The sequence below is a fragment of the Ahaetulla prasina genome, chromosome 10 (genome assembly GCF_028640845.1).
Source record: "Ahaetulla prasina isolate Xishuangbanna chromosome 10, ASM2864084v1, whole genome shotgun sequence".
Taxonomy (NCBI): Eukaryota; Metazoa; Chordata; class Lepidosauria; order Squamata; family Colubridae; genus Ahaetulla; species Ahaetulla prasina.
In genome coordinates this window covers 15,147,566-15,162,736 of record NC_080548.1, presented here as the reverse complement: position 1 = coordinate 15,162,736, position 15,171 = coordinate 15,147,566, and the positions used below count along the sequence as shown (strand labels likewise).

Below are 15,171 nucleotides of genomic sequence, written 5' to 3'. Positions count from 1 at the left end.
TCTACAAATGACTACATCACGCCTTCCGGCGTCCTGCTTGGTTAGACGCCACTGACCATCGAGATAGAGCGGCAGGTTTTGCGTTTGGACTGTAGAAGAAAGAAAGTGTAGACAAGCCCTCTTTCACGCCCGGAGGTGATGCATCTCCCAGCGTAGAAGGAACCAGTAGCGAAATCTCAGGTGAATCCTTTATAGCAGGGGTCTCCAACCATGGCAACTTTAAGACTGGTGGACTTCAACTCCCAGAATCCCTCAGCCAGCAAAGCTGGCTGAGGGATTCTGGGAGTTGAAGTTCACCAGTCTTAAAGTTGCCATGGTTGGAGACCCCTGCTTTATGGGGCTTTAGGATTCGCGGATCCCAAAGGGTCGTCGGGAGGATCTGCTGACGTAGGAGGACTATCGGAGGCCACGCCGGCTCCGTCGTTTGCTCCGCTCGTCTATCGAAGGGGCCGAGAGGTTCTTTTGCACCGTCCGCCTCCAATTTGCACGGCGTGGCGGTTGCAGCCAGTCCCGCTTTTCTCCTTTCAAGCCCGGCGCGGCGCATTGAGCCGAAGGGTAACCTAGAAGGCGATTTCTTCCCTCTTGAAAGAAAAGGAAAAAAAAGGGGGGGGGGCGACTCGGGTTCTTGCCCTTCCCGGCTCCCTCCAATCCACTCTTTTTTTTTGCAAAAAGGTTTTGTAATGTGGGAATGTTATACGAGCTTATCCTACAAGCGTGCTTGTTGTGCATGGTGTGAATTGTTTTTATGTGGGTAGCAATTATGTAGGTATTATTAAGTATTTATTTTATTTATTTATTTATTTTGTCACATAGTATGTATAAGCATAAGCATGAAATAATTATACAATATATAAGCATATATATGAGTATGTAATAACTATATTAATTGGATATAACGAAAGGAAACAATAGGACAGGAACGGTAGGCACGTTTGTGCTCTTATGCACACCCCTTACAGACCTCTTAGGAATGGGTGAGGTCAATAGTAGAAGTTTTTGGTTGAAGCTTTTGGGATTTTGGGAAGAGATCACAGAGTCAGGTAGTTTATTCCAAGCATTAACAACTCTGTTAAGTATAATAAAGGCCTTATTCTTTCTCATGTCTGTTTTTTAGGAGCGAGAAACCTTTCGCAGCATGTCGAGAAACGACAAGCTGCCGTCGCTTGCCTTTGGCCAGGTAGTGATTGGGCCTCCGGGCTCCGGGAAGACCACCTATTGTCATGGCATGCAGGAATTCCTCTCTGCAATCGGGCGCAAGGTAGCTGTGGTGAATTTGGACCCAGCCAACGAAAGGATTCCGTTCCAGTGTGCGGTGGATATCTCTGAACTGATCACCTTGGCTGATGTGATGGAGAATTTGAAACTTGGCCCCAACGGTGGCTTAATCTACTGCATGGAGTACCTAGAGGCAAATTTTGACTGGCTGCAGGAGAAACTGGACCACCTGAAAGGACATTACTTTTTGTTTGATTGTCCCGGACAAGTGGAGCTCTGCACCCATCATAGTTCATTGAGAAACATCTTCGCTCAACTTGCTAAGTGGAATTTCAGGGTATGTTTGGTCCAGAACAAGGGTCTCCAACCTTGGCGGCTTTAAGCCATACTTAAAGTTGCCAAGGTTGGAGACTACTGGTCCAGAGGAAACGAGGGCATTCCTGAAGGCCAAACCTCAACCTCAGTCTGTCCCAATTCACAGTGACTGTATGTGAGAACAGCTGCCTTTTCAAACTAGTTCCCAGTGACAAAACCATGAAGCTGTTGTAAAATATGGTGCATTTTATGTGTTTGTAATGTTTGGTAAAGAGGGATATGGTGGCTCAGTGACTAAGATGCTGAGCTTGTCGATCGAAAGGTCGGCAGTTCAGCGGTTCGAATCCCTAGTGCCGCGTAACGGGGTGAGCTCCCAATACTTGTCCCAGCTTCTGCCAACCTAGCAGTTCGAAAGCACGTAAAAAATGCAAATAGAAAAATAGGGACCACCTTTGGTGGGAAGGTAACAGCTTTCTGTGCGCCTTGGTGTTTAGTCATGCCGGCCACATGACCACGGAGACGTCTTTGGACAGCGCTGGCTCTTTGGATTTGAAACGGAGAGGAGTAGTGCCCCCTAGAGTCGGGAACGACTAGCACATATGTGAGAGGGCAGTGGTAAAATCCAAAATTTTTTACTACTGGTTCTGTGGGTATGGCTTGGTGGGCATGCTGTGGCTTGGTGGGCGTGGCAGGGGAAGGATACTGCAAAAGCTCCAATCCCTCCCCACTCCTGGAGGAAGGATATTGCAAAATCCTCATTCCCACCCCACTCTGGGGCCAGCCAGAGGTGGTATTTGCCAGTTCTCCGAACTGCTCAAAATTTCCGCTACCGGTTCTCCAGTACCGGTCAGAACCTGCTGGATTTCCCCTCTGTGTGAGGGGAACCTTTACCTTTTAATGTTTGGTAGAAATTGCCTGAGCTTGAAAAGAAGATGTATTCAACTAGAGAGCTGATCTGATCTTTAAAAATCCAAACAACCACTAAAGATAAAGGTAAAGTTTCCCCTCGCACATACGTGCTAGTCGTTGCCGACTCTGGGGGGCGGTGCTCATCTCCATTTCAAAGCCGAAGAGCCAGTGCTGTCCAAAGACGTCTCCGTGGTCATGTGGCCAGCATGACTCAATGCCAAAGGCGCACGGAATGCTGTTACCTTCCCACCAAAGGTGGTCCCTAGTTTTTCTACTTGCATTTTTACATGCTTTCGAAACTGCTAGGTTGGCAGAAGCTGGGACTAATAATGGGAGCTCACCCCGTTACACAGCAGCACTAGGGATTTGAACCGTCGAGCTGCTGACCTTTCGATTCTACAAGCTCAACGTCCTAGCCCCTGAGCCACCCTTAAACAACCACTAGATGGCAGCAAAAAGAAAGAGAAACCTGAAGGCCGATTTGCTAGCCTGTATTTAACTGTCGGTCTCTATCATCCATCGCTGATGCTATTGATATGTCTAATTTAATGTGTTAATTTGTGTTATCACCAGAGTCCAGGAGGCTTTGGGGTTCTACACCTCAGTTTGAATTTGAAAATCTTTCATTAACTTTATTTCCACTTCACATCAAAATATTGTTAAAATGCTACTAGAAACTTACATCTCTTTTAGTAAGAGGTGTAACGTAGAGTTTGTGCTCTCTAATTATTGCTTAACCATGGTGTGAACAGTATAAAAGGAGTGCTTTTAGTTCAGGGTCACCTGAAGGACTACAAATTTCTATTCCCATTCCTGACAGGAGTCTCGTTTATTGTATAGATGACTTCTCTGCATATATTAAACCAGGATTTCTCAACCTTAGCAACTTTTAACATGTGTGGACTTCAAGTCCCAGAATTCCTCAGGCAACATGCTAATTTCTCTATCCTTTTGTTTGTTCTTTGTAGTTGGCTGCTGTTCATCTGGTAGATTCTCATTACTGCACAGATCCTGGCAAATTCATCTCTGTCCTCTGCACTTCCCTCGCCACAATGCTGCATGTGGAGTTGCCCCACGTCAACATCCTCTCCAAAATGGACCTCATTGAGCAGTATGGGAAGTTAGGTGAGAGCAGGCAATCCTTAGAGCAGGGGTCTCCAATCTTGGCTTTGCTGGCTGAGGAATTGTGGGAGTTGAAGTCCACAAGTCTTAAAAGTTGCCAGGATTGGAGACCCTTACCTTAGAGAACTGTGGGACTGATTAAAGTAACTACTAAGGGCCCATTACACATCGGTGTATGCAGTGGTGGGTTTCAAAAATTTTTACTACCGGTTCTGTGGGTGTGGCTTGGTGGGCATGGCAGGGGAAGGATACTGTAAAATCTCCATTCCCACCTCACTCCAGGAGAAGGACACTGTAAAATCTCCATTCCCTCCCAAATCCAGGGGAAGGTTACTGCAAAATCCCCATTTCCTCCTGATCAGCTGGAACTCGGGAGACAGAGAAGATATGGGGGGCCAGTCAGAATTTTTACTACCGGTGCTCCAAACTACTCAAAATTTCTGCTACCAGTTCTCCAGAACTGGTCAGAACCTGCTGAAACCCACCTCTGGGTGTATGTAATCCACTTGGGTCAGCTGAAGGTAGCCATAGTTCATTTGTAGTTGGGTGGTTGCCAGAGAAGTTTATCCAAGATCTTGTCAGTCATACAACTGCCTAGATAAATTACTACCACAGTCTAAGTCAAGCCTTTATAGCAGAATTATACTTGTTTTGAAAGCAGGACTACTATTCTCAGAGACTGTTGGACAATCCCTGAAATTTTCTTGGCAAAGTTTTTCAGAAGTACTTTGCCATTTTCTCCTTCCTGGAGCTAAAAGAAAATTGACTGGTCCAAAATCCTCCAGTTGTCTTTATACCCAAGTCAGGAACTAGCCATAACCACTACACCAAACTGTCTCTCCATCTTTTAATTGCAACAATTCAATCATTGGAGCATTTTGCATTCCAGAAAAAAGACTGCTATCGAACAAGAAATATTACAGATTAGCTTGTTCCTTATTCTATGGATTTACTGAAGCTTTCTTTCCCTCTTTCACTTGCCTTACAGCATTTAATCTAGATTATTACACAGAAGTTCTTGATCTGTCCTACTTAGTGGACCATTTGGCCTTAGATCCATTCTTCAAGAACTACCAACGCCTGAACAAGAAGCTGGTGGGAGTGATTGAAGACTACAGTTTGGTCTCTTTTGTTCCCCTCAATGTCCAGGTAAGACAGTCAAGGAGTGGAATAGATGAAGCCCATCAATTTCCTTCCACGATTTTTACCTACGCTTGAACTGCAAATTACTATGCTTGAGACAAGTGTGGCATGCATTTGTTAGTGCAGGGCGAATGAAATTAAGAGGTAAACCGATTCACAAATGCAAATAACTAATTCTGAAACTGTCCAGTTGCCAGGACAGTAGCTCACAACTGGTCAAAACAGAGTTGAAAGGCCCTGTGCCCAGTGGCTGTGCATCTGACTAAATAAATGCTGTTATGGAACAGAATGATTAAGGAATGGAGAATAGTTTGAAGTTAACAGAATGAGAATATAAACTGGCTGATTATTTGTTTATTCTAGCGTTTGATAACTCTAATCCTATGGCAATGTGATTGTGTGTATGGACACTTTTGCAATCTGTTCTTCCTAAAGAAAACTTTCAGATTTGAAAGTAAGATTGCTCAGAGGATTCATTTTATTAAAAAAAAAAGGTTAATCTGTTGCTGGGACTTCCCTGCCAGTAATCAGGACAGTGAGTAACAGGATGAAATAAGGCAGAGAAATCAATTTTGGGCGTGACATGTTTCTAATGGTTCCTTGTTTCAGGACAAGGAAAGTATGCGGTGTGTGATGCAGGCAGTGGACAAAGCCAATGGTTACTGTTTTGGGGACTCTGAACACAGAAACCTCAACGTCTTGATGTCTGCAGCGATGGGAGCTGATTTTCAATTCACATCGTATCCTTTCTGCTCTCTCCTTCCTCATTGGTACTTCTGTGCCTTGGGATTGATGGCGAACCTTTTCGGTACCGAGTGCCAAAAAGGTTGTGTGGAAAAGCGGGCTCGTCGGGGCCGTGCTCTGGAAAAGCCAAACTTCCGGGTTCTAGCGCACATGCGCACCTGATGATCAGCTGCTGGCATGCAAGTGCAGGCCAGTTTTTGGCACAGCTGATCGTCGCGCGCGCATGCATGCCAGAAACCCAGAAGATAAACAGGCAAGGTCACGGGTGCTGGGCAAATGGCTTCGTGTGCCACTTTGGGCATGCGTGCCATAGGTTCGCCATCGCGACCTTAGGAAATGCTGAGGTTTGGGAAATCTGCTTATCATGATGATGTCATTTAAAGAGCATTTTAGACCAGTGGTAGCAGTGGGAGGATTAGTGTATTTTTCAGAATATAAAGTGCACCAGAGTATAAGACGCACCTTAGTTTTTGGGGAGGAAAATAAGAAAAAAGCTGATTGACAGGTGGATCGGCCTGCCATAATACCCCCAATTTGCTGTTCCCAGAGGTGAATTTTAGCAACAGGTTCCTTGGTTGTGAGCTCTGTGCCTTGGTTTTTTTGGCTTTGTGTTTCAGAAAAAAAAAAAAATTCTGCCTCTGAAAGCCTCCAAAACTGCTTCAGAAAAAAAGCCTCTGAAGCTCTGTTTGGGGGCTTCTTTTCTGAAGCTTCGTTTTTGATACTTTTTTCAGCCTCTGAAACCTCCCTTTGAGAAGCTGGGCGGGGCTACATTCAGAGTATAAGACACAGCCAGATTTTCACCCTCTTTTTTGGGGGAAAAAGTTGCGTCTTATACTCCGAAAAATATGGTATCTTATGTGCTGCGCACCTAGCCCTACCCTACCAAGTTGCCCGATTACTTTTTCCCACTTTTGCTCCATGGAATAAATGATTCCTTTTTATCCCACCCACCATTTTGGATAGCGCAAGTAGTCCTCGATTTACGAGCACAATTGAGGCCCAGGTTTATGCTGCTAAGTGAGATATTTGTTAAGTGAATCTGCCCCATTTTATGACCTTTCTTGATCCAGTTGTTAAAAGAGAATCACTGCAGTTGTTAAGTTAGTAACACGGTTGTTAAGTGAATCTGGCTTCCCCATTGACTCTTGTCAGAAAGTCACAAAAAGATGATCATGCAAACCCCAGGACACTGTGCAACCGTCATTAAATAGGACTCAATTGCCAAGGTCAGGTGACCCTGGAGATGCGGCAGTGGTCATCAGTGTGAAAAATGGTCATAAGTCACTTTTTTTCAGCACCACTGTCACTAAATGAATGGTCGTAACGGTCACTAAATGAATGGCCGTAAATTGAGGACTCCCTGTATATGCAGATGTTTCTCCTGCCAGTCAACAGAAGCAGATAGAATAGAATATTTTTATTTATAGACCGCCCTTCTCCCGAAGGACTCAGGGCGGTGTACAGCCAGGAATAAAATACAAGAAAACAACAATACAAAACTAAAAACAACCCTTAAAAAACCTATTCGATATGGCTACTTATAGATAAAATATTACCCTCTAAAATTTACAAAACATTTAAAACCCATAAAATCAATTTGATAATTTAAAATTTAAGCGAGTCTAGCCTGGCTCTCTTTCATGCTGTTGGGCTTCCTTTCTCCTTAACTCTCACTCATCAGCACCCTGGCAGTCCAGGAGAAGTATGTGCAGCCACAGGAGAAAACGGTGGAAGAGGAAACTTTAGACATGGAACATGCCAGTTACAGCAGTCACTGAAGGAGGGTAGATCGGCCTGCCCAAAATGGTCTCTCAGGAAGAGCAGCGGGGGGGGAGGGGAGGGGGCTTGCGCCTGCTCCCTCCGAGGTATTCCCGGGCTTGGCGCAGGAACAAACAGGTCACCATCACTGAGTTCCTTCTATTTGTGGTGGAATAAGGAGCCAAATGTTTCTGTTAAGAAACTGGTACAGTTGATGACCAAAGAGCAGTTGGCAAAGTGTTACGATCTGGCACCTGTTAGCTGTCAGAGATGACCGTTTAGTGCTAGCAAAGTTGTCGCCTAATGTGTCTCCTTCAGGGCGTTACCCTGGTGTTGTTTTTTTTAACAAAAAGGAACAATACATAACATACATTGACATAAAACATATATTCCTTCTTTACATCAGCTTCGTTTCCTTATTCTTCTCATATTTACATCCTTAGTCCCTCTCTCGTTTCGTTTAATTATACTTTTCTTCTTTGTCCCGTTCTCTCTTATTTTTTTTTATCTTCTATCCTTCTAGCTATTCATTTTCTTTCATGCATTGCCATTTTATATACATGTATATATAAGCTTTTCATCTTTTTTCGTCATCTTAGTATTTCTAGTCTCTAGCCAATTATACAATTTGTTCCATGCTATGTAATAGTAGGGGCCGCGGTGGCTGAGGGGCTAGGACGTTGAGCTTGTCGATCGAAAGGTCGGCAGCTCAGCGGTTTGAATCCTTAGTGCTGCCGTGTAACAGGGTGAGCTCCCATTACTTACAGCTTCTGCCAACCTAGCAGTTTCGAAAGCATGTAAAAATGCAAGTAGAAAAAATAGGGACCACCTTTGGTGGGAAGGTAACAGCGTTCCGTGCGCCTTTGGAGTTCAGTCATGCCGGCCACATGACTACGGAGACGTCTTTGGACAGCGCTGGCTCTTCGGCTTTGAAACGGAGATGAGCACCGCCCCCTAGAGTTGGGAACGACTAGCACGTATGTGCGAGGGGAACCTTTACTTTTATGTAATAGTCCGACTCTTCTTTTTCTTTTAACGCCTTGGTTCAGAGCGTTATCCTGCTTTATTTCGCTGAGAAGCTTTTGAGAATTGTTTCTGCTACCATTCCACAATTTGGATGCCTTCCAAATGGTGTTTTTTTTTGTGGGGGGGGTGGGGGGCTCTTGCCAATGATATGTCTGGGCCATCATCTCAAAGGGTATTGGCGGGAAAAGCTGCTTTTGTCCTCACAGATCATTTCTTTTTTTTTTTTAGTAAAAAAGTTTTATTTCCATTTTCCAACAACCTATTCAATATACAGTCTCTTAATCAACATTAGTCATTAACTTTCATTTGTTACTTATTCGGACCTGCCCAGCTACCACTTCCTTCCTTAACAAACCTTTCCTCCTCCCTTCTCTACTTTCTTCTACTTTCTTCATCCTTCCTCTCCTTCGCTTTTCTACATCCTCTCCTCCTTCCCTACTCTTCTCTTCCACCCTTTCTAACCCTCTCTCTTTCCCCTTTCTTCTTCCTCTCCTTTCCCCCTTTTCTACCTCTCTCTTTCCTACCTACTTTCTTCCTTCACTCTCTCCTCACCCTTTCCATTCCCTTCTGAAATGGCAGCTGAGCAGCCCCGATTTCATTTCAAATTTTTATTCACTTCTTTTTGTGATCTGTTTGGTGGTGTGACCTGCTTCTGGCCGCTTTGAGTTGTGTTACTGAGGAAAAGCATGGAGTCTGGATATTGTTGAGAAGGGTATCTTTTGAGGGTTTTTTTTTTTTTTTTAGTGTTGCCAAAGATTTTGGATTTTGGAGAGAGGAATGCTAAATAAAGAAGCTTTTGAACTTTCTTTGTCCAACTTTGGTGCGTTTGTGTGATACTTTATACCAGGGGTCTCCAACCTTGGCAACTTTAAGTCTTGTGGACTTCAACTCCCAGAATTCCTCAGCCAGCTTTGCTGGCTGAGGAACTCTGAGAGTTGAAGTCCACAAGACTTAAAGTTGCCAAGGTTGGAGACCCCTGCTTTATACAGACAGACAAGCTTGGAGCAGTGTGACTTTGCCCCTCTGCAGTATATCAAGTAGAAGAGAAAATATTTGCAGATGTTTTAAGACTTCAGTGTAAAACAGCGAGACTGAATCAGGCCAAAAACATCAAATACACATGGTTATTGCTGTGTTTTCCAAGTTGGTGGAAACTTGGAAGTCAACAGCTACTGGCAAAGTCAAGGCATTAACTTTTCAAGATAGTGCCATACCAATAGTGAGTTGAAGTCAACACATCGAAGTGTCCAAGTTTGAAAAACCTTGCTTTAAAAAGTCCGCATTGTATGTAAGCTCTTCCTGCAGTAGAGTTTGAAGCTTTCACTCTGCTGGGTTTGTATAATTTGTTTAAAACCTGCCATTGTTAGGCCCACTGATTTTATGTACAGATGTGGAGAAGCATTTCTTTAATACATCTCAAATCTTTCACTGCCACTGAACATCGCTAGGTTCTCATTTTGCAAGAAAATGAAAATACCGTAATTTGAATTACTTTCTTCCCATGAAACATTGTCTGTGTATCACCATGTCCCTCCTTTTCTTGCCATTTATTTCTAAATAAAATAGCTCTAAAACATTTGTAACTTTTCTTGGTAGGGTACTAAACTCCTACAGTATGTCATTCTTTAAAGGTTAACAAGTGTTATTAAAGCACAAACTGGGTAATTATTACGCACCTGTACATATATGAAGTGCCATCTAAGGAGACCGGTATGCTAACAGATGTGGAGAGGAAAATTACAAATATCAAGTTCAAATAGAATTATAAAAGAAAGAATGCAATAGAAATATCATGCTTTTAAATAATGAAACAAGCATTCTATCATTGCAGCGAAGATTAAAGGATAGAACTGCATGTAATTTATACCAAATTGATAGAAGGAAGAAACACCTTCTGGTGTTTTGTTTGTGTAACTATAACTTATGAAAATTGGTGCACAGCTCTTGGCATTTTATCATGAAAGGGAATTTAAATTGCTTGTATACTGGATAATAAATCTACAGGTATTTTTATGATGGATTTCTTTTTAACCATGCAAACCTCACTGAGTTGCTTAATAAAATTCTTCTCTCCTTTCCCCTTTTCTACCTCTCTCTTTCCTACCTACTTTCTTCCTTCACTCTCTCCTCTCCCTTTCCATTCCCTTCTGAAATGGCAGCTGAGCAGCCCCGATTTCATTTCAAATTATTTATTCATTTCTTTTTGTGATCTGTTTGGTGGTGTGACCTGCTTCTGGCCGCTTTGAGTTGTGATACTGAGGAAAAGCATGGAGTCTGGATATTGTTGAGAAGGGTATCTTTTGAGGGTTGTTGTTGTTTTTTTAGTGTTGCCAAAGATTTTGGATTTTGGAGAGAGGAATGCTAAATAAAGAAGCTTTTGAACTTTCTTTGTCCAACTTTGGTGCGTTTGTGTGATACTTTATACCAGGGGTCTCCAACCTTGGCAACTTTAAGTCTTGTGGACTTCAACTCCCAGAATTCCTCTGCCAGCTTTGCTGGCTGAGGAACTCTGGGAGTTGAAGTCCACAAGACTTAAAGTTGCCAAGGCTGGAGACCCCTGCTTTATACAGACAGACAAGCTTGGAGCAGTGTGACTTTGCCCCTCTGCAGTATATGGAGTAGAAGAGAAAATATTTGCAGATGTTTTAAGACTTCAGTGTAAAACAACGAGACTGAATCAGGCCAAAAACATCAAATACACATGGTTATTGCTGTGTTTTCCAAGTTGGTGGAAACTTGGAAGTCAACAGCTACTGGCAAAGTCAAGGCATTAACTTTTCAAGATAGTGCCATACCAATAGTTGAGTTGAAGTCAACACATCGAAGTGTCCAAGTTTGAAAAACCTTGCTTTAAAAAGTCCGCATTGTATGTAACCTCTTCCTGCAGTAGAGTTTGAAGCTTTCACTCTGCTGGATTTGTATAATTTGTTTAAAACCTGCCATTGTTAGGCCCACTGATTTTATGCACAGATGTGGAGAAGCATTTCTTTAATACATCTCAAATCTTTCACTGCCACTAAATATCGCTAGGTTCTCATTTTGTAAGAAAATGAAAATACCGTAATTTGAATTACTTTCTTCCCATGAAACATTCTCTGTGTATCACCATGTCCCTCCTTCTCTTGCCATTTATTTCTAAATAAAATAGCTCTAAAACATTTGTAACTTTTCTTGGTAGGGTACTAAACTCCTACAGTATGTCATTCTTTAAAGGTTAACAAGTGTTATTAAAGCACAAACTGGGTAATTATTACGCACCTGTACATATATGAAGTGCCATCTAAGGAGACCGGTATGCTAACAGATGTGGAGAGGAAAATTACAAATATCAAGTTCAAATAGAGTTATAAAAGAAAGAATGCAATAGAAATATCATGCTTTTAAATAATGAAACAAGCATTCTATCATTGCAGCGAAGAAGATTAAAGGATAGAACTGCATGTAATTTATACCAAATTGATAGAAGGAAGAAACACCTTCTGGTGTTTTGTTTGTGTAACTATAACTTATGAAAATTGGTGCACAGCTCTTGGCATTTTATCATGAAAGGGAATTTAAATTGCTTGTATACTGGATAATAAATCTACAGGTATTTTTATGATGGATTTCTTTTTAACCATGCAAACCTCACTGAGTTGCTTAATAAAATTCTTCTCTCCATGTTTCATTATCTCTTTTGAAAGAAGTTCAAAGGAGGGTAGGTAGGTAGTGAAAGTGTCTAAAATCCCAGCCCTTAAGGTAGGGATCAGCAGCACTGACTGAGGGCCCCAATACCAGCTAAAAGTTATGGATCTGTAGTCCAAGTCACTGGCCCACCAGGAAGATGCACCATTTGGAAGATGGAGGGATAATCACTAGGAAGAAACCTATTCGGCTGGCAAGAAATAGCGAAACATTTCAGGAAGGATAGAAATGTCTCGGTGATTGAAATTTGAATGAAAGATGGTTTTTATGTTTGTATGTCTTTAAAAAATTTTTTTAAAATTTCCAAAAAGAAAAAAGAAAGAAATGTCTTGGTGAGGAGATATATTTACCAGCTCAGCAATGCAAGGTGCATTTTATGACAAAGATGATGGCAGTTTTTTGTATATGCTCGCGAGCAAAGATGCTCCATAAGGAAAACCGATTTTCCCCCACCCACCCCGCCCTAGAATTTTACCTGCACACAATGCAGTTCTCCATCCTGAAAGGTATGGTCACCAAGCAGGAAAACAAAGATGGAATCAGATCAATCTATGATGAAATGCAATAAACTTGCAGGCGTTCATGACCTGAGTTACATTTAGATTTATAGGATGGCACGCCTCTGGTGGGAACTTGGTTCCTGCAGGTGTCCCATTAAAACAGCAAGAATATTCTAGCAGAGGGGTCTCCAATCTTGGCAGCTTTAAGATTTGTGGACTTCAGTTCCCAGAATTCCTCAGCCAGCAAAGCAAAAAGGAATTCTGGGAGTTAAGACTTGTCTTAAAGTTGCCAAGGTTGGAGACCCCCGTTCTAGCACATACAGCAACCTTTCTCAATCGGGTTTTGCGCAGGCTTTAATGCCTAGAATCTAGACACTGAGTGTACTAGGTTGGGAAGACTGGAACATGACTTACATATGCGGAGAAAGAAAGTTTTGCATTTCACCGGAAAGAAGTGTGGGAGGAATGTTACTGAATGCAAAGAAATAGATGAAATTACGGTATGTTCTTTCCACAGGTCAATCCCAGTGTTCTTGCTTGGTGTTGCTAAGGAACGTGACTGTGATCCACTAAAATAGTTGCTTTGCATTCTGGCTTGAACAGCTTCGCTAACTGAGGCTGTCTGCTCTTGTGTCCGCTGTGTATCTGGAAGATCTCTGAGATCTGTACCAGGAATCTGGGGCTTAAGAGGATGGCTAAAATTGGCCACCTGGCAAAGGGAAAGTAGACCTGATCGGGTTTTTTTTTTTCCAGTTGCCACCATGAGGTGCTGCTAATACATCAGCAGGGCAGCTAAAAACAGTTCTTCCGCACTATATTTTCCCATTAAGAACGATTCCATCGGAGCCACAAGGGGTGGCTCTTAATGCAAGAAAGAGGCAAAATGTTACTGGGTGGATCTTCTTTGACGGTGGACAAAGATGGCCTTAAGCTTGTTCCCACAGTCTCAGTGTTATTGGGAGTTATCCTGAATCCCTATTCAGGATAACTGAAGGAGAAAGAGAGAGAGGAAGGGGGGGGGAAGAAAGAGAGAAGGAGACAGAGGGAGAGGTGGAGAGACAGAAAGAGAAAGAGAGGGAGATGGGGCGAGGGAGAGACAGAAAAACAGGGAGATGGAGGGAGAGAGAAAGGGAAGGAGGCAGGGAGAAAGGGAGAGCGGGGAGGCAGATGGAGGGGAAGAGAGGGAGTGGGAGGGAGAAAAAGGGAAGGAGGGAGGAAGGGAGACGGAGAGAGGGAAAGGGGGAGGCAGATGGAGAGGAGAGAGGAGGGAGGAGGAGAAAGAAAGAGGGAGAGAAGGAGGGAGGGAGACGGGGAGAGGGAGAGGGGAGGCAGATGGAGAGACAGGGAAGGGGAGGGAGAAAAAGAGAGAAAGGGGAGAAAGACAGGAAGAAGGAGAGACAGAGGGAGGGAGAAAGAGAGAAAGGGGAGGGAGGGCCGGAGACCGGGAGAGGGAGAGACGGAAGGAGAGGGAGGGAGAAAGAAAAAGAGGGAGAGAGAAAGAGTGGGAGGCAGAGTGGGGGAGGGGAGAGGCAGAAAGGGAGGGAGAGGGAGGCAGATGGAGAGACAGAGGGAGAGGAGGGAGGAGAGAGAGAAAAGAGAAAGGGGAGGGAGGGCCGGAGACCGGGAGAGGGAGAGACGGAAGGAGAGGGAGGGAGAAAGAAAAAGAGGGAGAGAGAAAGAGTGGGAGGCAGAGTGGGGGAGGGGAGAGGCAGAAAGGGAGGGACAGAGGAAGACGGGAGAGGGAGGGAGGGAGAGAGAGAAAGAGAATCAAGACAAGAAGAAGTTGTCTTCAGTGTGGGATTTTTCTCTTCTCAGCACTTACCCAGCAGCGCTGATGTTCTGGGCCTACTGGCTGAACCGAACTATACCTTGCATAGTTTCTGGCATGACAGTGTGCTCATCCCAAAGCCCAAGTCTTCCTTTAAGACAATCCAGGTTATTGGCATGGCCATGATTGTAAAAGTCTACTTAACGGGCCCCTACTCTTGAAGTGTGGCAGCCCTTGAATACCTGAGGCATCCTTAGCAGAACGATGGTCCCTAATCCTGGAGGATTAGATGCTGCCTAGAAGGGACAGGAGAGTCTGTTCTTTGGCTCCTGAAAATGTTTGCCATCGATTGCCTCCCCTTGCCTGCCCCCCCTTCCATTGTTGGGAGAGCTTTGCACCTTCGTCTAGGGCAGGGGTCTGCAAACTTGGCTCTTTTAAGACTTGTGGACTTCAACTCCCAGAGTCCCTCAGCCAGCAAAGCTGGCTGAGGAACTCTGGGAGTTGAAGTCCACAAGTCTTAAAAGAGCCAAGTTTGTGGACCCCTGGTCTCGGGTGACACATCTGTTTCCTTGCAAAGCACCAGTAGGCCGGCCCGTCTCACAGCTGCCGCTCTTGCCAGCCTCAGCAACTTCAGCGCCGCTTCAGCAGTGAGGTGGGGCAGGGCTGAGCCCTAGTAGGCCTCAGGCTCTGGGCTGCTTTATCGTTCTTTTCTTTCTTTCTTTCTTTTTCACACCCATCAGGTTCTGTTGCAGCCTGCGGGGCAGGCACTGAGTTCAGCCGCAGCTGGGGCGGGCAAGGCATCAGCAGGCTACTGTCAAGGCACGTTCCGCTCAACAGCAAAGAGAAGGGATGACTTAGGTTGGGTGAAAAGGATTTCTGAAGGCAGACGTTTCCTGGGTCATCTCGAGGGAAGCCGGCTATGACTTCTGGGGCTACGGAGAGTGGGGGAAATCCCCTGCGCTTCTCTCTTTGCTAGCCAACCTGCAG

At 44.1% G+C, this 15,171-nt stretch overlaps 2 protein-coding genes across 5 annotated transcripts in view; one reads left to right on the top strand and one right to left on the bottom strand.

The window, feature by feature from the left end:
• The first annotated feature begins 34 nt into the window (after positions 1-34).
• GPN2 (GPN-loop GTPase 2) lies at positions 35-10,290 on the top strand. Of its 3 annotated transcripts, none has more exons than XM_058196413.1 (6): positions 35-180; positions 1,115-1,552; positions 3,408-3,564; positions 4,550-4,710; positions 5,314-5,444; positions 7,130-9,153. In XM_058196413.1, exons 2-6 carry the CDS (start codon positions 1,136-1,138, stop codon positions 7,224-7,226), a joined length of 963 nt encoding a protein of 320 aa, XP_058052396.1. In that variant the 5' UTR covers positions 35-180; positions 1,115-1,135; the 3' UTR covers positions 7,227-9,153. The 3 variants fall into 3 exon arrangements, with proteins under 3 accessions (XP_058052396.1, XP_058052395.1, XP_058052397.1); XM_058196412.1 differs by lacking the exon at positions 35-180 and adding an exon at positions 294-555 and having other exon boundaries at positions 7,130-9,150; XM_058196414.1 differs by lacking the exon at positions 35-180 and adding an exon at positions 602-762 and having other exon boundaries at positions 7,130-10,290.
• A 4,442-nt stretch (positions 10,291-14,732) lies between these two features.
• The window catches only part of ZDHHC18 (zinc finger DHHC-type palmitoyltransferase 18), a 55,820-nt gene continuing 55,381 nt past the window's right edge, over positions 14,733-15,171 (bottom strand). Inside the window, exon 10 of one of the 2 annotated variants that reach the window (XM_058196402.1) lies at positions 14,733-15,165. Coding sequence is in view for 1 of the 2 variants with exons in the window: in XM_058196411.1 (XP_058052394.1) it covers positions 15,157-15,165 (9 nt within the window). In the remaining variant the exon portion in view is untranslated. The remainder of the gene's footprint in view (positions 15,166-15,171) is intronic. The other variant, XM_058196411.1, reaches the window with a different exon arrangement.

Bases quoted from the DNA above. Each gene is read 5' to 3' on its own strand.
- GPN2 (XM_058196414.1), top strand. From the start codon at position 1,136: ATGTCGAGAAACGACAAGCTGCCGTCGCTTGCCTTTGGCCAGGTAGTG. The intron at 1,553-3,407 runs GTATGTTTGGTC...TGTTCTTTGTAG, and splicing joins TTGCTAAGTGGAATTTCAGG to TTGGCTGCTGTTCATCTGGT. The intron at 3,565-4,549 runs GTGAGAGCAGGC...CTTGCCTTACAG, and splicing joins TGAGCAGTATGGGAAGTTAG to CATTTAATCTAGATTATTAC.